This window comes from Colias philodice, chromosome 7 (genome assembly GCF_061535455.1).
Source record: "Colias philodice isolate Cphi_HAF_F1 chromosome 7, ilColPhil1 Martin Lab GWU primary, whole genome shotgun sequence".
Taxonomy (NCBI): domain Eukaryota; kingdom Metazoa; phylum Arthropoda; class Insecta; order Lepidoptera; family Pieridae; genus Colias; species Colias philodice.
The window spans coordinates 9,669,019-9,691,123 of record NC_143092.1 but is presented as its reverse complement, the minus strand read 5'-3'; the positions used below and the strand labels follow the sequence as shown (position 1 = coordinate 9,691,123).

At 33.8% G+C, this 22,105-nt stretch overlaps 3 protein-coding genes across 6 annotated transcripts in view; 2 read left to right on the top strand and 1 right to left on the bottom strand.

The window, feature by feature from the left end:
• pcx (pecanex) overlaps positions 1–9,777 on the bottom strand; it is a 29,395-nt gene extending 19,618 nt beyond the window's left edge. Inside the window, exons 1-6 of one of the 3 annotated variants that reach the window (XM_089697627.1) lie at positions 9,291–9,777; positions 8,771–8,937; positions 6,274–6,401; positions 1,489–5,957; positions 1,003–1,167; positions 267–411 (exon numbers count right to left, since the gene is read on the bottom strand). In XM_089697627.1, the coding sequence (XP_089553753.1) occupies positions 267–411; positions 1,003–1,167; positions 1,489–5,957; positions 6,274–6,401; positions 8,771–8,937; positions 9,291–9,443 (5,227 nt within the window). In that variant the 5' untranslated portion in view covers positions 9,444–9,777. The remainder of the gene's footprint in view (positions 1–266; positions 412–1,002; positions 1,168–1,488; positions 5,958–6,273; positions 6,402–8,770; positions 8,938–9,290) is intronic. The other 2 variants (XM_089697625.1, XM_089697626.1) reach the window with 2 other exon arrangements.
• A 138-nt stretch (positions 9,778–9,915) lies between these two features.
• LOC149487304 (mitochondrial 2-oxodicarboxylate carrier) lies at positions 9,916–18,544 on the top strand. Its single transcript, XM_089697596.1, has 4 exons — positions 9,916–10,438; positions 13,236–13,508; positions 14,788–14,969; positions 17,985–18,544. Exons 1-4 carry the CDS (start codon positions 10,097–10,099, stop codon positions 18,115–18,117), a joined length of 930 nt encoding a protein of 309 aa, XP_089553722.1. The 5' UTR covers positions 9,916–10,096; the 3' UTR covers positions 18,118–18,544.
• A 608-nt stretch (positions 18,545–19,152) lies between these two features.
• LOC149487303 (uncharacterized) lies at positions 19,153–21,634 on the top strand. 2 transcript variants are annotated; one of them, XM_089697594.1, is made up of 3 exons: positions 19,153–19,364; positions 19,609–20,061; positions 20,453–21,634. In XM_089697594.1, the coding sequence occupies exons 2-3, from the start codon at positions 19,613–19,615 to the stop codon at positions 21,288–21,290; spliced, it is 1,287 nt and encodes a 428-aa protein (XP_089553720.1). In that variant the 5' UTR covers positions 19,153–19,364; positions 19,609–19,612; the 3' UTR covers positions 21,291–21,634. The 2 variants fall into 2 exon arrangements, with proteins under 2 accessions (XP_089553720.1, XP_089553721.1); XM_089697595.1 differs by having other exon boundaries at positions 19,168–19,364; positions 20,447–21,634.
• Positions 21,635–22,105: the final 471 nt, after the last annotated feature.

Sequence of the window (22,105 nt, the reverse complement as noted above, 5' to 3'; positions counted from 1 at the left end):
CTTCGCACGCGTTATCAAAAATTCACATCATCATACACAAATATTACATTTCAACAAATTCTTAATCAACAAAACATTAAGAAAAATACGTGTGTCACTCGGGGACTGCCGCGGTAAAGCTATTGCATGCTATGCCTTCAAGCCACACCTCCGCGCCCGTCCCCGTGGGGAGCGTGAGGTTTTTTCGTTACGGAATTTCTGGATTCGGTCCCCGCGCTCAAGGCTTAAGAAGCTATGCAATAGCTTAATAATACAATTCAACTCACATTTAAGAGCGCACACGCAAATAATAAGCGCGCCAAACGTGTCGCCATACTTGTCCGCGATTGCGGGCGCGTCCTGAGTTATGGCCGCTATCACCACCGCCGGGAATAGCACGTTGCGCTCAAGGAAACATAGATATACGTATATCTGTAGAATAAAATGGATTTACATGATAACTTATTATTATTGGATGAAAGTTGCACGTAATTTATTTATTTATTCATCTTTGGGAAACAATCAATACAATATTTCTTATAAATAAGAGATAAAAACCATACGAATATCAACAAAGTTTCCACTAAAAAATTGAATATTCTAAGCTAAGTTCTAGTTCTTGAGCACGTAAATATTTGCTGCATCATTAATATGGATATAGAAAACAAAAAGTGTGACATATTTCTGTTATTATTATTGATCTAAAGTTGTTGAGTTTATTCCAATACATTCGCCACTTTCAAAATTCTTCTATATGTATAAAATAACTTGTAAATCAGGACATGTCATTTAAGCTTTCTAAAAAGATATCAAATTGTAAATAACTAAGAACGCGATCTTTTGCAATGAAAATAATTTTTAGTTTCTTTTATTATTTTTTGAGACGAGGAGTGTTGAACTTTCTCCTCTTTTTACACTAAAATTAACAAATAAAATATATTTCAGTTTCAATAGTGTGTGATTTAAATCAATTTATCTTCAACGATGACTTTAATTTTTATAAATATAAAAACATCACCTTACCTTTTCAAAGATCATAAGCCTCGCCGGTTCGGTAACTTCAAACTGCGCGTGCTCATGTTGTTTCAAAACTGGCGCAGCAAGACATAGCCACGGTTGTTGTTTACGCAGTTGTGGTATTAGGTAGTGTAGGATCCAACCTAGGATGCCTGCTATTATCCAGAGTACCTTGAAATTGAAATAATAATAATCAAAGTAAAGAAATAACAATATATACAATGATTGAGCATAAAATAGCAAGTAGAAAAGGCGGAATAATCGCTTCATAAAGATTTATTCCAGAGAAACATATATCAAAGCAAATAATAACAGAAAATAAGAATTATTTGTGACAATCGTTGCAGTTGGTTAAAGTAATTTTTTTTTTTGTTGGGTTTCATCACAAAAACTGAGTGACAGGTTAATAAATAAAATTAAAAACAGAACTTTCAGCAAATAACAGAATACTCTAAATTTCAACATGATAAAAAATGTATATTTAATGCTTACTGTGTTCAGCTGTGGCTTCAGTGTAGTGAAGACAGTTGTGCAGTGCAGACCAAACACCAAGAGTCCTAGAAACGTGCAAACTATGACGTCATTCTTCAACCTCGCGTTTACCGTCTCTTGCAATTTCTTCGGCAAAGGATCTTCCATATCTTCCTCAGTTTTATCACCCTCAGTCTTATTTATATTTGAATTCAACGTATTTGTATCACGAGTCTTGTCATCATTTTCAGTAGGCGGATCCACTTTCAGAGAAGTCGTAGAATTCGTCGTGTCTCCTTTTGGATCCATTTTCAGAGAGCTAACACTCGATGCCTGAGATCGTTTCTGCGTTTTAGATATATTTGTTTCGGAACTAAAATTAATTTTAGACGCCGAACTGCCAATGGAGTTCTGTTTAGAAATATTGCTTTCGGAATTATTGTTTTTATTCTCCGATAGCGTATTAGGCTCCGTTTTCTCTATATCTGGCGAACATTCAGGGTTATGCACAATATATAACTCCGGTGGCAACAAATGTTTTTTAATTAAGTTCCATATTAAGGTATAGTCGCTTGCGCTTCGACTTAAATGATATGCTATGGGTACAAGTAGGCCGCAGAATATGGAAATAAGGATATTATGTTTTTGGTGCTGTGATTTCTTTCCTTCGATCAATCCGCTGTATGCGAAACCGTATAACGTTCCTATAGCAGCTAAAGATCTGACTACGCAATACACTGCAGCGCTCAAACTGCTCGTCGCGTTACCACCAAATATATGCATATCGATTTGTTCTAATAAGTACATAAGAAAAGTATTCACTTGGGGAAACAAACCCAAACTAAAAGCTAGAGGAAAAAATAATAGGAACTTTGATAGGATTTCTTGAATTATATACAGACAGTCTCTCTCGTTTATATCTATACCGTATATATTCAACGGTTTTGTTTCGTCTATACTTCGTCTACTTCGCGTGTGTGCGTTGTCGGCTTCGGGTAACTGCTGTAAATGACTACTCACTGCAACCAGTATTGCAGTACATAAGCAGAAATACACCGGCCGGGAAAATACAACCATTTTATTAAATCCATGAACAGGCGATGCGGAGTCGGGTTGTACGCTCTTCAGTAAGGAATACTGACTGCCAGCCATGATAAAACAGAACCAAAAAGCGTAGATATCCCTGTAAAATCCGAGGTTCAAAACCATCGAGCCCAAAACGGCCACCGCGATCGCAAGCATTATCGATACAAATGTTTCCCTAAACGTCAAGTTTCTATCAAAAAGTGCCATCAATTTCAGCCGATCCATTGTTACTTTTATCTCTAAATATTTGGCTAGTTTGAACTTGTAATAACTTTTCGTTTTCGGTTTGTTGTTCTTCTCCAATTCATCTATGAGTTTGCATAATTTACTTCTCATATTGATCTCTAAGCTATCGTCAGCTAAAGATTGCACTAGACTGGGTATATGCGTTGATTGCGTTGTTTCTGCTTGTTGTTGCGCTTGTTGCTGGGCCCGTTGTTGGCTCATTAGGTAGTTGATATGCATACTGGGCAATCCCATACGCGATTGTCTCTCAGCTTCGATTTGTTCTAATAAACTATCAGTCACATAGGCAACAGGTGATCGCGCTTGGTCCGGATGCGACCCAGTCCCTCCATCAAAAACGTAGAATCTTTTATTTGTGTTATTCGTATTAATCGGGACGATCGTTGACACGTTGTTATTACTAGAGAGAAGTGGATTCTTGCTCCCTTGATTTGAAGAACTGTGATCAACGCTATCTCCTCGTTTTGGTTTCGTAATTTCACTGGTTCCCGCCTCCGATTCCAAAGACCCACAGCTTCCTTCACCAGTAGTTTCTAGTGAATTCTCGTCCACAGGTTTAACTGTAAATGTTCGACAATCTTCCTTTTCGGGCAGTGGTATAGGTAACGCTTGAGTACGACCGGATCCATTTTTATCGAACGTGTATGACATCCAGTTGCCATATTCATCCATGAAGCAATGGATAGCACCATCAGTTGTGTCATCAAACGAAGTGGCAAAATGAACATTGCCTGAATTTGGATTTTCCACATTCGCTGTTTTATCTTTCTTGTCTGATGATTGTGACGATGGATTATTTCGCTGACGTGTGGAACGTTTGATTTTTCTAACTCTATTTCTATGGTTTCTATCCATTAACGGCCTAAGTCTAGGTCCTTCTTCAACAGGTTGTGCCTCTGTTTGAGGGGGATTGTTATCAGGTACACAACAAGGCATAAAATCTACTCTAGAATTGAGAAAGGCGGCTAATAATGGCATGGAAGTAGGTAGTAAGGTATTTGTTGATGTTTGTGCAACTTCCTCTATAGACCTTTTTCTAGTTTTATGGGAACCTTCCCTTTCACCTCTTATACTTTGCCGATGACTACGTGATCTCTCGTCTCTATTTGGAGGCGGCATTACAACCGTGTTGGCGTTCGTAGCAGCGAATAAACATTCCAATCCTTGTACCAAAGCAGCCTGGGCTTCTACAGCATCCATTAGTATTCTTTCCTCGTTTTGATTCTCATCTTTCTCTTTCCTAGAATCTTTCTTCTTGTTCTCCTTCTGTGAGGAAGCCCGTGAACGCGCTAAGTTTTTTATCTGCTTTGGTATAGCGCCCAAGTTTTTTGACACGTTGGACGATGATTCAACTAAAGCAAGTTTCTGACATATTACTTCTTCAGGGTCAGTACCTTCTGCACCATAGATCTGTTTGTCTTCTGCTTCTTCAAAGAGCCAATCTAAGCTGTATACACTTCTTTCGTCTGCACTCTTACTATCACAGGTTAATTGTGATTCTTCTGTTTCCGGTGGGTTATTTTTATCAAATTTAATATCTGGCCTTTCTTCACTGCTACTGCTAGAGTTAGATATATCATGGTCCCAAACTTTCTTTTCTATTGGTTTCTTTTCCTCTGTCTTTTTTTCCGATTGATCGCCGGTATCGTTTGATTCTAAGCTGGACTTCTCTATAAGCAAATCTTTCGAGCTAGCACTAGCCTTATCGAAGTAGTCACCGTTCGGATTATATTTACATTCACATAAGTTACCTTGACGATCTTGTCGTGACTCTACTTTGGCGCATTTTTTCAGTCTTATAGGTTTCTTATCATTTGGACATCCAGGATTGTGTTTAGGTACTTGTATCCTTTCACAACAATGTTTCTTGCAATCATGATGATTTTTTGCACGTACGACGCGCACATCATTGGGTCTATCAAGTAACGGTGATCTTGAACCATTATTTTCGTAGTCAGAATCGCTGGAGCGCATCGCTGATGATTGTTCGGCGTCCCAATCGAACCCGCGAAACTGTTTTTCATCTTCATAATCACTGTAACTTTCTCCACTTGAATCTAAATCAGTTTCCTTTTGGGAAGTTTGCATTTCATCGGATATTTCCGCGATAGGATAAACGATTTCTGATCCATACGTCAAATATGGGTAACTGGGACCTTCGCCGTTTTCATTTTTTGGGTACAAATTAAGGTGAGGACCTCGAGTTAAACATTTACTAGGGGGTGGAATGACAGCACTTTTAGGATTTTTGAGCATTTGACCACCAATAGTTTCTGCACTGTTGGGATGGGGTGATAAGTTCGAAACACTTGGAGGAGGACAACCGATTTCCAACGCGGCACTTTTGATCCTGCGTACACCTGGGCTTTTGCCTTTATTTTTATCAGTCTCACCTGCTGGAGCTTCCGCTTTTACCATCATGTATTCACCTAATTCAACACTTGCGAAAAACTGTGTATCTGCATTGTTAGAATGACGTCTCATATGCGATACTAGTTGTGCTGTGGAATTTAACAGTGGTAACTGTATTGTAGACATAGTTGAGTTCGAATATCTTCTCATATTAGATGATTGCGCAGTCGCAAGCGCCATAGCAGACTTGGTGCAACTTTCATCAGGATAATTTGTGTATCGTCGTCGCTGGGCCAACCTTTTCTTTGGAGAAGGCGGTCCGACGCTCGGCTCTGAATTGTCTCTTGAATCGAAACTCAGTTGTCGCGCAAACTTTGATTGATATGGTTCGCCCGCAGCTTCATTGCCATCTAAGTACAGCCATTCTTTGAAAAAGTCTCTATTGCTAGATCCTCGTCGATGCGGACATTCATGGTATCGTCGACTAACTTTCGCGAATGGTCCATCATCAGTGAGCATGTGCACTGGTAAATTGTTTTCTGTTCTTGAATTCCGTGATTCTTCAATAATAAGTTCGTCAATACGGCCGTGGCCTCGACGATTCTTCGTTCTCTGTTCTCTTCTGTGACCGGACTTCGATCGGTTTCTGGTTGGACGGGATTTAGAAGGCCCCGCGGTTTCTGCAGACTGCGCCACACACAAGTCTGACTTGGTCATGGCAACTGGTTCCGTTTGCTTGGCTGACATGGCACTGTCTTCCATGCTCGATTCCGAGCTGTTCTTTCGGTGGACATCCACTTTTAAATCTGTTGTAAAGAAATAACGAAAATAAGATTTATTTGAACAATTACTACTCTTATTTTTTAATCAAAATTCAATAAACATGGCTCTTAATTTGATATTGTTTATTTTGCATTTAATTGTAGGATATATTATTTAAAACTAGCTGTGCTCCTGTTGGTCTTAGCGTGATGGTATATAGCCTTCCTCGATAAATGGGCTATCTAACACCGAAAGAATTTTTCAAATTGGACCAGTAGTTTCTGAGATTCGCGCGTTCAAACAATCAAACAAACTCTTCAGCTCTATAATATTAAGTATAGATAAGCAAGATTTATTTACCTATAGTACTATTATTAGGTTTGTGGTACTCTAAAGATGTGACAGAGTCATTATCGCTTGGTGCGATCGCCGCTGCGCTCAGAGTCTGCATTTCGACTCCCTCATCAGCCCTGCGGGATGTCAGTAGACTAAACAATTGTAAGTAAATCGATATTAATTATATACATGCAAACAAAAATTACGAAGCTGGTTATTTTTAATGCAAAATATATTAAACTCTAATTTGAAGCTTAGTGTGTTATTGCTATATTGCAAATATACTTTTATATTATTTTGAATGAAATTTATTGTGAATAAATTTTGTTAATATCATCACACTGAGCTTTAGAAATGAAGTAAAACCAAAAGAGGAACTATTTCAGCAGTGCTATGAGGATCTTTTGGCACTTGGATGACAATCAGTTGTCGTGGGTGCGAAATATGGTTTGCCAAACTAAAAAAAAATCCTTTGTTTCAGAAAAATAGGTATTAATCTGTTAAATTGAAGTGGAAACTATCTAATTTTCTTCAGATGGTGTAGTGCCTGTGCATTGAAGTTATGATAATGTATGTTTATATATTACTAGACTAGATTTCCGCCCGCGGCTTCGCCCGCGTTTTCAGAGGAAAACCCGCATAGTTCCCATTCCCGTGGGATTTCCGACGACGACGACGCGGTTGGCGCAGTGGTAAAGTAACTGCCTACTGAGCCGACGGTCCCGGGTTCGATCCCCGGTCAGGGCAAATATTTGTGTGATGAACTCAATTATTTGTTCTTGGGTCTGGGTGTTATTATCTATATTATATGTATTTATTAAATATTATATTTATCGTCGCCTAGTACCCACAACACAAGCCTTAATTGAGCTTACTGTGGGACTAGGTCGATTTGTGTAATAATGTCCTGTAATATTTATTTATTTATTTATTTATGTGTTAATCCAAGTTACCCTCTATATGTGTGCTAAATTTCATTGTAATCGGTTCAGTAAAATTTGCATGAAAGAGTGACAAACATCCATACATCCATACTTACAAACTTTCGCCTTTATAATAGTAGTAGGATATTGGTAGTTACTAGTTAATTACTCTTTATTGGAATGGGATAAGTAAAATTATTGTAAATACGGAATCATCACAACCACATCAAACAACACACTCATTTTATCATCAGATATTTTAGATAAGCATTGGTTTCGAATATCTATGCCAAAAGATGCTGTAGCACTATAATTGACTCTAATCTTTAATCAATCACTTATACATAACAACAGTTCATCTTTTAATCCTTCGTAAGAAAATTACAATCAATATTATATATTCAAGGTGAGATAGAACTTTGTGTTAACTGCCTGCAACACTTAAATTTACTTGGCTTTACTTCATTTTACAAGTTTCTACTGCAACTTACAACTAAAGGCTACTTATATTTTGTGCTTATCATCTATTTATTCAATGCTTAGGTTGCATACTAATTACTATATATTCAACTAATTTTTTATTTTGTCTTTCTTCTCTATTAAAGAAAGCACAGTACAGATTACATTTTCTACAGTTGTGTTAATGTCATGCACTACTCTACTATGTATTAACAATAATAAAATATTATTATAAATACTAAGTTATTCAATCTATGTCTGTTTATATTCCCATAAAATTCTTTGACCTATTTTTTCTTAATGTCAAAATACCATACAATGTTCATAACATAATGTGTAATCAAAAAATTTATTTGAAACATTGAATAAATAAGTTTTCAATTTAGGGGCATAATGAGGTTGTATGTTTAAAGTTTCAAGAAGAAAATAAAAACATATAAGTAAACTTCTCTAAAATTGCTTATTGAACTTCTATTACAATGAAAATCAAGTTGTTAAATAAATCATTTGAGGATAAATTTGCAAAATATGAGTTGAACAAGGTTAAGATCAAAAGAGGTTATTTATAATTATTATCTCAATGCGAAAGCTGTAGTAACATTGTACTGTTTGTCATTGTATCAAAATACTATTGAAATTATGAAATTTGTCTTGTATTTGTAAAATTTAGGTCAATTACTGTTTGTTAGTCTAAAATTTGTGAATGGCTGAATCAATTGAGCTAATTTTGAAATATTTATTGTAGTCCAATGAAGGTTAAAATAAATGTAGAAGATATTGTGCTGTGACAGACTAGGACGCATGGACTGAACGATCTTATAAGGGTTTTTTGTCAGACCATGGAACCCTAAAAAACAGTAACAGGTGTCACACACATCACTGCATAATTGAGTATTTAATTATCTTGATACATAACCTAAATAAATAATCACTTAAATGTTTTCAAAATATAACTTCATACACAGTCAACATTGCTTACATTTACCAAATATGTTAGTTCTACTTATATTTCTAAACAACTATATTATGGCATGAAATACAACCTATAAATAGTGAAATACAGTCTATCAGCTCACATTTTTATATACTTTAATAATTCTAATCTTTCTTACTAGTCTATGTAGATACTGTCTACTTACACAGCATTCTCAGTAGGGTTGCCAGCCTCGTCCGTAGATGGAACAACTATGAGTTCGTTTGTATCATACATGTGATGCAGACCATGGTTGATCAACTTGAGAATGGTGAACAGCACGGCCACCAGGGCACAGTATACTAGCCAACCAACGCTTGCTGGTGGGAAGTACTGGAAAATAAGTAAAAATACATAGTAATGGGCAATAAAAGGTTTTATCGTATATTTAAGGTAGATGTTTTAACAGGTATTTGTTAAGAAGGTTTCGTGCATAGAGTTGGCAAACCAATTCTAATGACAAAGTGTTTATGTTTAGATAATCCCTGTAATAAATCATATTATTTTTCTATGAAGTGATAATTATATATTAATGTATGTTTACTGATATAATTGTTAATTATACATAATCATTGTATCTTTTAAAATCCATGGACAACGATGACTAATCGTAAGATGAAAACAACTTGGTGCATTGACCTGGTTTGTGGTAGCATGTTATAAAAGGTTAAAAAATCGTTACTCACTAGGTACACAGAGAACGGTAGGCAGAGTAGAAACAGCCAAATGTAGAGATGCACCGTATTACAAAACAAATTCTGATGTGGGTCGTAAAACCAGCCGCCAGTCAAAGATGCCCAAATACCTTGGCGTAATATCTCTAACGTCTGTGAACCCATCTTACACGCTATAACCACATATTTACTTTTAATTCACTGTCCACTCACACAAAACAGTCCAAAGTACAATTTTATTCATATTTTACATCAGCTTATGTCCAAAAGCAGGTCTTTCCTTCCTACTGCCATTTTGTATGGGCAATACAATAACAAAATTTGCAATCATATGGTTTACGCAAAAATATTTTGTAGTTTTGTTTAAACTTAGAAGGGGGCGGGATTGAAAATAGATTCTAAGTTAATTATAATACAATTTTCAAAATATAGAGATTATTGAATTAAAGTATAGGTACACTCGATTGTCGAAACAACACTTTCGATTCTTTGACACATTCAAGTTTCAACGTGACAGCCGACAGGTGCTCTATTGCTGCCAATTTTTTGACATTAGCTTTGACGATAGAGATGCGCTTTATTTCAAAAACCGATAAACGTAAATAGAACAGTTTATATTCGTAGTAATTTTGTTGTGTCTTTCATTCACAGTTTGCTATTTCACCTTTATGGTATGTGACACGAAAGGCGCAATATTGTGTATTTTTTAAATTAAAAGCAGAGTTTCAACAAAACCGTCCTTAGCGCAATTTAAAGTTGATTCATAAGTTGTAAAATAGTGTAGTGGTTTCTTTAAGATATTTTTAAATCTTATCAAAATGCCGGATATTGAGAAACTATTAAAACAAGCTGCTATGCAAGTTGGTGCTGGTGGTAGTGCAGGATTCATAGAAGTGTGCATTATGCATCCTCTAGATTTAGTAAAAACAAGGCTACAACTACAAGCAACGAGATCATCACAGCACCATTCTGATCCTCATTATTACAACGGGATAGTAGACTGTATGAAAAAAATGCACAGACATGAAGGATTACTATCTTTTTGGAAAGGAATTCTACCGCCGATATTAGCGGAAACTCCTAAAAGAGCTGTGAAGTTCCTCACTTTTGAACAGTATAAAAGATTTTTTATGTTTGGCTCACCAACACCAACACCTATAGTTAGTTTTATTTTATTCATTTTAATATTTTCTATGAATCAAAAATAATATTTTTATAATAACATACTAAAATCTTATTTTTTGTGATTGTTTACATTCACAGTTCATAATTCAACTGATATTAATTATTATTCAAATATTTGCAATACGATATATCAGTTATTTCGTATTTGCTAATTAATTTTATTTACATTCCATCACATAATTACCTATCTACTAATTATTTATCGCGCAAACGTAGGTACAAAATATATAAGTAATTTTTTGTAAATTATTTTTAACTTTAATCTTGTTGGCTTTACTTATAACATTCAGTCATAATCATGTTTTAATTAATTAAATTTATTTATTTTCTTGCAAATTTTATTGTAGTTACTTGATAATTTATAATAATATAATATGCGAAAGTTTCATTTTTCGTGAAATGTTATGCAATAATAATGAAATAGATGTATTGATAAAATAAAATATGAATTAATTACGTAAACACCATGCTTATCTCTTTCTAATATTAATGACCTTGATTAAAAAACATACTTATAATGTCTAGAATTGAATATCTAGGTTCTAGGTACCTACCTACCTACATGTTTTTAACTAGGTATACAGGGTGTCCCAAAAAGTAGTGATATACTGAAGCTGGGAGGTAGAGGACTTAAAGGGCTATCCGAATCACCCCCATGTGTGTTATGCGATTTTTCGTATTTTCGGAGTTATTACATTTTTTTCAATTTTTCATCTATCGCCGAGTACGATGAGATTTTTATTTATGGTGACGTGAATTATTGCGCTATATGCTTGATTTTTTTTGTGTGCTAAGCTGAAAGATAGGCCAATTCAGTATGGTAACATTTACTATCGTTTGATCTTCGAATGGAATAAAAAAAATAATTAAATGCCAAGAAAGATAAAATTACCCAGTATGTTCATAACTTCAAGGACACATAAAAAAATAAAATCACATAAAAAAGGTTTTCCATTTGGCTTTTAAAAACTTGCTCTATCGATCAGGTAGCTACCCTAAAAATTTCATTTTATTATTCTGAAGGCTTCAATCGAAAAATTGAAATCTAAATGTGGTAAGTGGAAAATTTTTGTTAACATGATGATCATTAAAACCAATAAATAGGTGTTAAATTACCAGAATTCTTTTAAAATAGCCCCGCTGTTGCTCAATGCAAGTGCGACATCACCGTAAAAAGTTGTCTTTTTAATGTCTGAATGCTCTTTTATCATTTTTAATGGTTTCTTCTGCTACTATGAATTTCCGGGTTATTTCGGCCAAATTGTGGCAGTCTCTCGTCTTTGTAGTATCCCCACGGAAAAAATTCAATAGGGTTTATGTCCGGAGACCGTGGAGGCCAGGCTAAAGGGCAAAAATACCCTGAAAGATGGATTGGTCGTTGCAGCCTGCGCATGCGCCGGTTACGCCTGCTTTAAAGCCTGGCCTCCACGGTCCCTCGACCTAAACTCCATTGATTTGTTTTAATGGGGATACTAAAAAGACCTCGGCTACTTGAGAGAATGCCACAATTTGGACGAAATAACCCGGAAATTCATAGTAGCAGAAGAAACCATTAAAAATGATAAAAGAGCATTCAGACATTAAAAAGACAACTTTTTACGGTGATGTCGCACTTGCATTGAGCAACAGCGGGGCTATTTAAAAAAAATTCTGGTAATTAAACACCTATTTATTGGTTTTAATGATCATCATGTTAATAAAAATTTTCCACTTACCACATTTAGATTTCAATTTTTCGATTGAAGCCTTCAGAATAATAAAATGAAATTTTTAGGGTAGCTACCTGATCGATAGAACAAGTTTTTAAAAGCCAAATGGAAAACCTTTTTTGTGTGATTTCATTTTTTTATGGGCCCTTGAAGTTATGAACATACTGGGTAATTTTATCTTTCTTGGCATTTAATTCTTTTTTTTATTCCATTCGAAGATCTAACGATAGTAAATGTTACCATACTGAATTGGCCTATCTTTCAGCTTAGCACACAAAAAAAATCAAGCTACTAGCGCAATAATTCACGTCACAATAAATAAAAATCTCATCGTACTCGGCGATAGATGAAAAATTGAAAAAAATGTAATAACTCCGAAAATACGAAAAATCGCATAACACACATGGGGGTATTTCGGATAGCCCTCTAAGTCCTCTACCTCCCAGCTTTCGTTCATCACTACTTTTTGGGACACCCTGTATATATATGGACGAGATCACCTCTGAGAAGATATGATTCCGTTTATCGTATTAATTTTATTTACATTATATGTATTACGAACAATACAATTGTTGTGAACAATTATTAATAAATAATAATTAAGTATGCAGAAAAGTTGATATATAATTGTATATATGAAATATTTTTAAATTGAACTTGCGTAGCAAAGAACAGTTGAAACTTGAACAGAATTCAGCAATATCAGTCTTAAAGATATATATAAAAAAAAATTCGTAACGTATTTCTATTTTCTACTAGTTTTTCACCCGCTTGCTCCCAAGCAATTTAGCCGTGAAAGCCGTTATCGTTTCAAGTTTTATTCTTTTTTATGTTTCTTTGGGTGACAACATAAATACTTACCATTAAAATATCCTATATTTTTTTAAGCCTCATTTTTTAAATTTATTAAATTACGTTCATCCAAATCCATTCAGCAGTTCATACGTAACAATTCAGACGCAAACTTTCCGTAACATCAGAATAAGATGTCGGGATAAAATATTTTATATTTGCCAGTCAAATTCGGAAATCTTTACTATACCTAACTGAACATTTTTTCCAGACATTCGCATTAGCTGGCCTTGGTGCGGGCGTAACTGAAGCTATATTAGTAAATCCCTTTGAAGTGGTCAAAGTGACTCTTCAATCGAACAGGCAATTAGCTGCCCAAGTACCGAGTACTTGGACAGTAACGAGGGAAATTGTCAGAGAGAGTGGCCTTGGCTTTAGAGGGCTGAATAAGGGATTGACGGCAACCATAGCGCGAAATGGCGTGTTCAATATGGTTTACTTCGGATTCTACCATAGTGTTAAAGGGTACCTGCCGGAATATCAGGTTAGTAAATACTTTTTCTTATGTTTTAGACAGGAACAAAAAAAAAACATTTTTTGGTAATTTTTCTCACTTAAAAGCTACAATATTATTACAAAATCAAATGGAAAATGTGCACCATTGTGTTCGAATAGTGCATTGTTTCCAGCATTTCATATCTGAATATCGTATTTTTGTACCTTATGATACCTACATGGAGATAACCTCGACTCGATCGTTCATCGTAACATTTCATCTCAATCTTATCACAATTCACAGTCGTAGAAAAACAAACGTGTCATTTTTACAATAAACAAGCAATGAAACGTTTAACAATATCGCTACTATACAAAACTACAATTGCAATTTCCGATACGAAATAGAACTATTCCTACAAACAGATGCATGCTGATGCTCATTGCAGTAATTTTAGAACATAAACTATTGTATAGCTAGTATAGGTAATACCTATTTAGGTCACGTACTTAACGTGATTCATCGCGACATCATTATGTGCCTCCTCATTTTATCTAAATAGGTACTCTGTATCGAAGCCATTTTACTATTGTATGAAAAATTCAGATACTTAATGAAAATAGCATATTTGTTTATCTTTCTAAGTTATGAAACGTAATATTATATAATATTGAATATAGTGTATATACATATAGGGTATTAAGTATTAACAGCATCTGAAGGGAAACCATGATAATTTATGTTATAGCAGTAGTATTTCCATTGTGGAAGTGATGATGCTAGACACTGTCATTTTTCCACACTGGAAATAATACTGGTTTAAGACATCATGGTACCCGTACCACAACCCCGATTGTAAGGAGCATACCCTTAAGTCTTATGACTATAGATATAAACTTTGACGTGACAACGTCTTATAATTCGATAGAGCCGGCTGCACGCACGAAAAAACATGACTCATGCGGCGTTACCTCGCTCTGAGGCGTTCCATTTGAAGTGCAAGTAAGAGCGCGGAACGAGCAACAAAGAAGCACAATCGGACGTTGTCACGTTCAACTATCGTCAGTAAACCGACTTTACAGACAACCAATTTTTTTCTCAAAGGAAACATTCAGACAGTAGTTATTGATAAGAAAGAAAACTGCTCTGAAAAATCTGCTGAAAAATCCTACAGGCTACAGCGCATTAATTACTGACTACTATTTACTCTAGTGATATCTTATCTAAAACATCATTTATGATGTCATACATCTGCAGTAGGATAATAAATTAGCTCTCGAGACAGTATGTACCTATTGAAATATTTATTGATTCTATTGCTTTCCAGGATCCTCTCCTAGAATTTGGACGTAAAGTATTAATTGGATTTACTTCTGGTGTACTTGGATCCTGTGTGAACATACCGTTCGATGTAGCAAAGAGTCGAATTCAGGGTCCACAGCCGATGCCCGGCGTAGTGAAATATAGTTCCACTACGGGGGCCATTTACCTTGTTTATAAGGAAGAAGGGTAAGGGTACTTACTATATACGATTAACGTTGATATCATGTTGATATTCAAAACAATGTAATCAGTGTTGATTTAGACTATGAGTAACACATAATATCAATTATTATTTGTTGATCACATGCACTTGAATCAGCCCATTTATGTTTGTTTAGACTTCAGGTGATCAAACAGTCTGGGTTCAAGATTCCAATTAAGAAACCATACATGTTGAGTTGATAAATTTTACATATTATAGGGAGAATTATTTTTTTCATATTTACAATGTCTGATACTATCGTACATATTATAGCCTGGTTTGTTTGTCGTGATGAATGAGTAAACTATACAACAGGATACAAAAAAATCACATAGCTATAAAATCTATGTTATAGCATTTTATGATACTTTGTGTAATAAAAATCATTCATAAAAAAATGTAATAAATACATTTCAACAACATTTTTTTAAACTAACTAGTTGTTAGGTTATGTTCGTGGTCTCATAAATCATACGAAGTTCTGCTAATTATATCATGATTTGATTCTAAAAGGAAAATCAATTACACTCGATAATCTTAAAACAATTTTAGCATGGAGTACTGCCAAAATTAAACTTGTAACGCGTGAGTAACTGAACTCGCATCGTACCTGAAACTATATACACAGTTATGTTAATTCATTTCACGAAATCTCACCCAGGGCGTAGGGGGGTCAAAAAATGCCTCACGTTATCTATATATGCCCCCTGTGTTTACCATTACTTTATCGTTGTTTATCACCACCAATGAGATGATACTACATATTATCGTGATGGGCGATAGCATTAGTGTGAGTATCTACACATATGAATTTTATGGGTAATATTGTGTTGAATTCACCTTAAGTAACCTTCTTTTTGATTTTAATGAATACAGTTTATAAACTTGCTTGTTAAGAATTTACTATTCTCAAGTAGATACCTACATACCTACAAATTGCTTCATTCAATACTGTTGTTCACTCCGAGGTTGTTCACTTGTATAGCAATCATATTATGTAGGTAGATGTGTGATAGTGAACTTTGAACACTGAATTAGAAGCGATGCAATTTACAATTTACGTAAATTACTTCGTCACGGCATGCATTGCAATAATAATTGGATGCTATCCAAGTGTTTACCCGGACAAATATTTGTTTTTACCTAAATATAAAGATTTTTTTTCGCGTATTTACTTGACTTCTTTTTAAATAGGTCAACGTTTATAAGTAGGTATTTTCGCAAGGTGTTAATTTACACATTTGTATTTTAAGTCTTTTTCAACTGAAAAAATATTTTTAATTTTAGACTGATTTACTTAAGCCGATTTTTATTTATTTCTCAACCAACTTCAAAAATAAATGAGGGTTTGCAATTGAAATGTATTATTTTGGGTTTATGACCTCAGAATATTCTATTGGGAGAACAAATTTTAATGATTCCTTTTTTCTTCGAAACGGCCAGCGGCCTTCTGATTGGTAGATACATGGTAGATACCATAATTTTTTTTTTTTGACAAAAAACAAATTCGATCAATTTCCTTAGCATAATTGGTTATGTACACTTGGAGCATACACAAAACAAAAGTGAACCCATATAGGTACAAAAATGGCAAACGCTAAAGTTGAATGAATTAGCTATAATTAGCCCATACTAATCATGAAGTTGTATGACATATTGCCAACGCAAAGACACAACAAAGATATTATTGGAATAAATAACTTTATGACGAACTGTATGTCTCACTTTGAACATTCGCAATACAATCAAATCAGTGTTTAATTTTAAAGCAAAATCTTCCACTGCAGCCTAGCAAACAAATATTCGGCTATAAGAAACGAATCTTATAAGTTGTTCAAGTCATATCTTATGTGTAACAACGATAAGCATTTTACTATCATGTTTAAATGAACCTAATGTTGTAAATTGCATAGTAAAAGAAAAAGTCGTGTTAGTGGGGAGCTACCTCTTATCACTCAAGAATGTCTGAACGGATTTTTAATGATTTTTGTCTCGTCTTTGTCTCCACTTGGATTATGGCACATATAGGTCTACCAGAATCTGATGGCATATTTATATTTACGAAATAAAAGATTTTCATATGGCAATTTTTTTTGACAACTATCAAATTGGTTGTCAAATTATTTGTCTTCTTTGCAATTGATGAATAATTTTTAGGATTTTGTCTAAAAAATTTCGAAAATGTCGAAAAAGCCGCTGCGATCACAAGCAAGAGGTGTTGTTTATAATGTGTATAGAAAAACATTCGATGAAGAAGGGTCAAACACATCACAATTTTCAATTTTGAATATTTTATTGGTAAATTGGACTTACCCGTTTTGATACTTAAAATAAAAAAATATTATAAGTAGGTAACTATAATATTGTTTGTTGATTACAATATAATTTTATGAAAACTTATTACAGGAGTTTCCAATACGGCTATTCGTCAAGTCCAAGCTGTCCAAGTCAATTTTATAATGTGTGTATCTTTAATACTTACGAAAATAAACATAGTTTCATTTTATTTTTATTTTATTTTATAAAAAATTATTAGCAATCTAGTTTTGATCTGCATTATCATTACATCCATATTTTTACATGGCATAATGATAATGAATATACAAAATATATAGGTATGTGTAAATAATAATATGTATTACATAGATAAAAGTAATATGTATATTATACATATAAGTATGTGCCTACATAATATTAAGTGGATATCTCATTATTAAGTACAGTATTGTTCACTTATGTAATGTGACTAATGATGTTGAGGACAAAATAAAAAATAAGCAGTATCAAGATCGTTCAGTCCATTTTCCCTAGGGTTGCACACTCAAAATTTTGATTTCCCAATTTGCCATCAGATTCTGGTTTACCTATAATTAAGTAATAACGTAAAAAAATAATAAACAAAAATAATCCCGTTTGGAGACGGGGTAAAGAGCTAGTTTATTGTATTTAAAAATAATATATTGTTATGAGCGTAATTAATGTATTTTTTTTTGTTTCAGTTTCCGAGCCTTGTACAAAGGATTGTTGCCAAAAGTACTCCGATTGGGCCCGGGTGGCGCAATCATGTTAGTCGTGTATGACTATGTTTACCATTTCTTAGAAACTAAGTTTGAAAGCAAGCCAAACATTTAGCAGTATTTATTAATTAATGATTGTAAATATATTTTTGTTTATAATCTGAATAATTAAGGTGACTTACTGCCTTTAAATACATATTTTTTTTACCTACAAAATGTTATTTTTTGACGATGGATAATATACAGAAGATGAACATCTTTTTTGTAATAATTGTAAACTTGTGTATGTAAATTGTACGTGTGATTGTGCTGTGATATATTATAAGATGGTTGTTATTTTTGTGATTAATAATAAACGTTATATATTATAAAGAAATATATTTGTTTAGTTATTGTCATTTGTATTACTTATAGAGAAATACAAACTTTAGCATTTACCTACTATAAAATATATGAGGCACCATAAAAAAAAGCGTTGCCTGTTTTTATAATTGTTCTAGCTGATGTACTACTGTACTGTACGATAATTTTATGTCAATATTAGTAATTGTAATAAATGTTGTGATATTAAATATTTGTTTTCTTTTATCTATATGTATATCTATCTATAAACAGGAAAATCGTTAATTAAAAACAAGACGAGTTTCACTTTCAAAGTTGTTACTTGTTACAGCAACGGAATAGTGCTAGATAACATTAATATACAGTGACTAAATAGGTAGTTAGTGCAGGTGTATTTACATAGTTTGTTTAATACGTAACTTCATATAGATCAAGCTGTTGCATCATTTATAATTATACGTACATAGTCTAAGGGCAATGTTTTTTTTTACGTTATCATCCTTTTAATTTTTCATGAGTAACTCTAGACCTAATTTATATCTTTTTACTAATTGAGATATTCAAAAAGTTTATCAATTTTATATTTCGTAAAAACCACGATAAACTTAGCCACAAGATATTATCTGTGCGTTTTACCGATTCAACAGCACGTCACTACAAAATTTATTTGTGTAGAATAATTTTAATTAAATTTTAAATAAATGAAATAAATGCACATAATCAAAAGAAATATATAGAAAAATAAAAATATTTAGATGATTCTTCTGATGGACAAATCCAGAAAAACAGTAATATTTCTGAACGACTCAAACAAAAGTTTATTGAACTTTTGACATTTAACACTGATTTGGCATCCATATTGCTTTGTTTTGATCACAAAAAGCGATGGAACTTGGAACTATGGCAAATTACATATGAATTTAAAATTATTGGCGCATTTATTGTTTATTTTGAACTAAGTGGAAGCAAATTCTGCTTTGAAGTAGAAATAATTAAAAAAAAAGGAACTAAACAAACCAGGTAACGTAACTACCGAGCTAAACACGTTCACATATTTTATTTTCATAAATTATAGTCTGCATAAATGCTTATGCATAAATAAATAAACGCCTTGTAAATACTAATGAACTACTATTTTAATACTTAATATATAATATGTTATAATAATTCCTCTATCGCAACAACATCAAAAATTTTCATAACAAAGTCACAAAATAAAAATGTTTACAAAACTTTTCTTAAACCGTATTAAATATAATTTCAGAGAAATGGAACAGTTACAAACGGTGCCGGCGAGCTTGCCGCACATAGTTCAAGTGTACCAGCCCTCAGTTTCCATCCATCCATCGTTACACACGCAAGGAAAGCTCACATACCAAGACGCCATAACTACCGACACATTACACCCTGTAACACAAGTCCACAACATACAAACGAACATACAGAATGTTCTCACACAGAACCAAACAGTTATGTCATGTCAGCAGATACATTTGCAGAACGTACATCAAACTATTCAACCGATACAGGGTGATTGTCCGCTACAGATCACGTCTCATGTGATTCTACCGCAAGTGCCGTTGTTTAAACAGCATTTATTAACTGGTACTGTGCATCAGCAGTATTACGGACAGTATGATACGTTTTTGAAGGAACAACAGTGCGTTATTGCTAAAGTAGAGCCTGAATTGCAGTTGATTGGGGAGAAGCAGGATGAGTGAGTATCTTTGCATGTAGTAATAAGATCAATTTAGTAGCACATTATTAGAGCATTAAAGAGGGCTGTTTTCTCAGCTCCTGTTGTTCTGTTATGCTTATTTGTTAGTGAAAGTTACAGATAATGTTGAACATCAAACATAGAACAAGCCTACAATATAAAGTTATAACTTTAATATTGTATATAAAAAATTTAATTGTGTCATAACATAGCCTGTAGTGCAAAACATTCAATTGTTTTCTTGGTTCGGCACACAGTTTGTCTAGGTCAAAAGATCAAGACTTTCAAGGCAGTAGATTGGTGAATTATAATCACATATTTTGCTTATAATTAATATAAATATAATTTTAGCTACTAGACATAGTATTAAATGTTTACATGTTAGTTACAGATCAAAACCAGAGAGCGATCAACAAGTGAACATAGAAATAGTGCTCAAAAAGAAGCGAACGCGGAGCCAGCTTCCGAACCCAAGTAAATGGGCCAGTAACGTCCGTAAGCAAAAGCACCAACGCGGCGAAGCATACATCAGTCGCCGAGGAAAATATGTCCCTGAAAGATGCGTCCGAAACACAAAAGACTGCTTAAAATCCTGCCGTTACAAGTGTAACGAACGAATAAACGATACTGATAGACAACACATCTTCAAAGCTTTCTATTCTTTAAACGCAAATGAAAAGAAACATTTTTTGTTAAACACAACAGAACGAAACTCAGTGAGACATAAAGATCACAAGCATAGTGATGGTAATTCTAAACGGAATTATTCGTTCAAGTATTTCTTTTTAGTTCGCGCAGTGCGATACGCGGTGTGCAAGAACTTTTATCTAGGGACGTTAGCAATATCACAGAAACCAGTGTATAATGTGCATTTGAATAAAACTGACTTGAATTTGCCGAAACCAGATGGTCGAGGGCTTTCTGAAGCGAGCACTCATTCTATACCCAACGAATTTAAAGACAGAGTGAGAAGGCATATAATGTCATTCAATACTATTGATTCTAAGCCTATAAAGCAATTTTCGACTAAGAAACAGTTTTTAGAAGCGAACATGAATATAAAACAAATGTATACTATGTATTGCAATGAGTGTGAAAGAGACAGTGTGACGCCAGTGAAAGAGTCAATGTATAGGAAGATTTTTAAGCTTGAATTTAACTTGCATTTTAAGAAAGATAAGACTGGACAGCTTTGTTGTAAGTGTAGAGGGCCCGTTAAGAAAAAGTGATGTTTCAAAAACAAGTGTGTCGGGTTTTCCAAATTAATGAAATCGTGAAATTTTTATATAGAAGAAGAATAATATGACTACCTATTTATTTAAGAGAAGAAACAATATAGTATTTATTTAACTGTTGTGAGATAAATTCTTGTGTTTGATTTTACGCTAGCGTATACATTTAGAAATTAAATATTTTAACGGATTTTAAACGCGATTTATTCATTATATTATTATCCCGTTGTTTTGCACACTTTGCAGCAAGCATGGTCACAGGGGGTGGCATATGCTATAATAATATAATGAATAAAATGGCGTTTAAAATCCGATAAAAAATTTATTTATAAATGGGTAAATTCAAATAATTTGGAAAATCCAAAAGTGCACGCCTCATAATTTTTTTTAATAAATAGGTATTTATTAATTATTATTTTTGTTTATTTAATAACAATTAAACCACATCGAATCAGACCCTGAAAAATGAAAGGGTTCTATTCCTGAGCATACTCAAGCGTAAGAGAAAAAAAAAGACTCAATTAGTAAAGTATTTCGGTCGCTATCGTGTTAACAAGAAAAAGGATCCGCACATACAGACACACGGACGTCCAAGACAGAACTTTTTTAAACTGTTTTTTAACTAGTTTAAATAACAAAAATGACATCAAAAATATCATGAACGTTAAAAATAGTGTTTTTTCTTAATATGTGTGTGTATGTATTATCTTACAAGTGCAATGTATGATACATAAAGACATTTTAAGTTTGAAAAATCAGATGTTTTGCGCGAAGTGACAGTAGTACCCACCTCAACGCTTCGCATAAGAGGC

What these genes read in the sequence shown, in the direction of transcription:
- LOC149487304 (XM_089697596.1), top strand. Translation starts at nt 10,097, where the DNA reads ATGCCGGATATTGAGAAACTATTAAAACAAGCTGCTATGCAAGTTGGT. An exon ending in CACCAACACCAACACCTATA is followed by an intron (nt 10,439 to 13,235) that starts GTTAGTTTTATT and finishes CATTTTTTCCAG; the next exon opens with ACATTCGCATTAGCTGGCCT. An exon ending in GGTACCTGCCGGAATATCAG is followed by an intron (nt 13,509 to 14,787) that starts GTTAGTAAATAC and finishes ATTGCTTTCCAG; the next exon opens with GATCCTCTCCTAGAATTTGG.
- LOC149487303 (XM_089697595.1), top strand. Translation starts at nt 19,613, where the DNA reads ATGGAACAGTTACAAACGGTGCCGGCGAGCTTGCCGCACATAGTTCAA. An exon ending in ATTGGGGAGAAGCAGGATGA is followed by an intron (nt 20,062 to 20,446) that starts GTGAGTATCTTT and finishes TTTACATGTTAG; the next exon opens with TTACAGATCAAAACCAGAGA.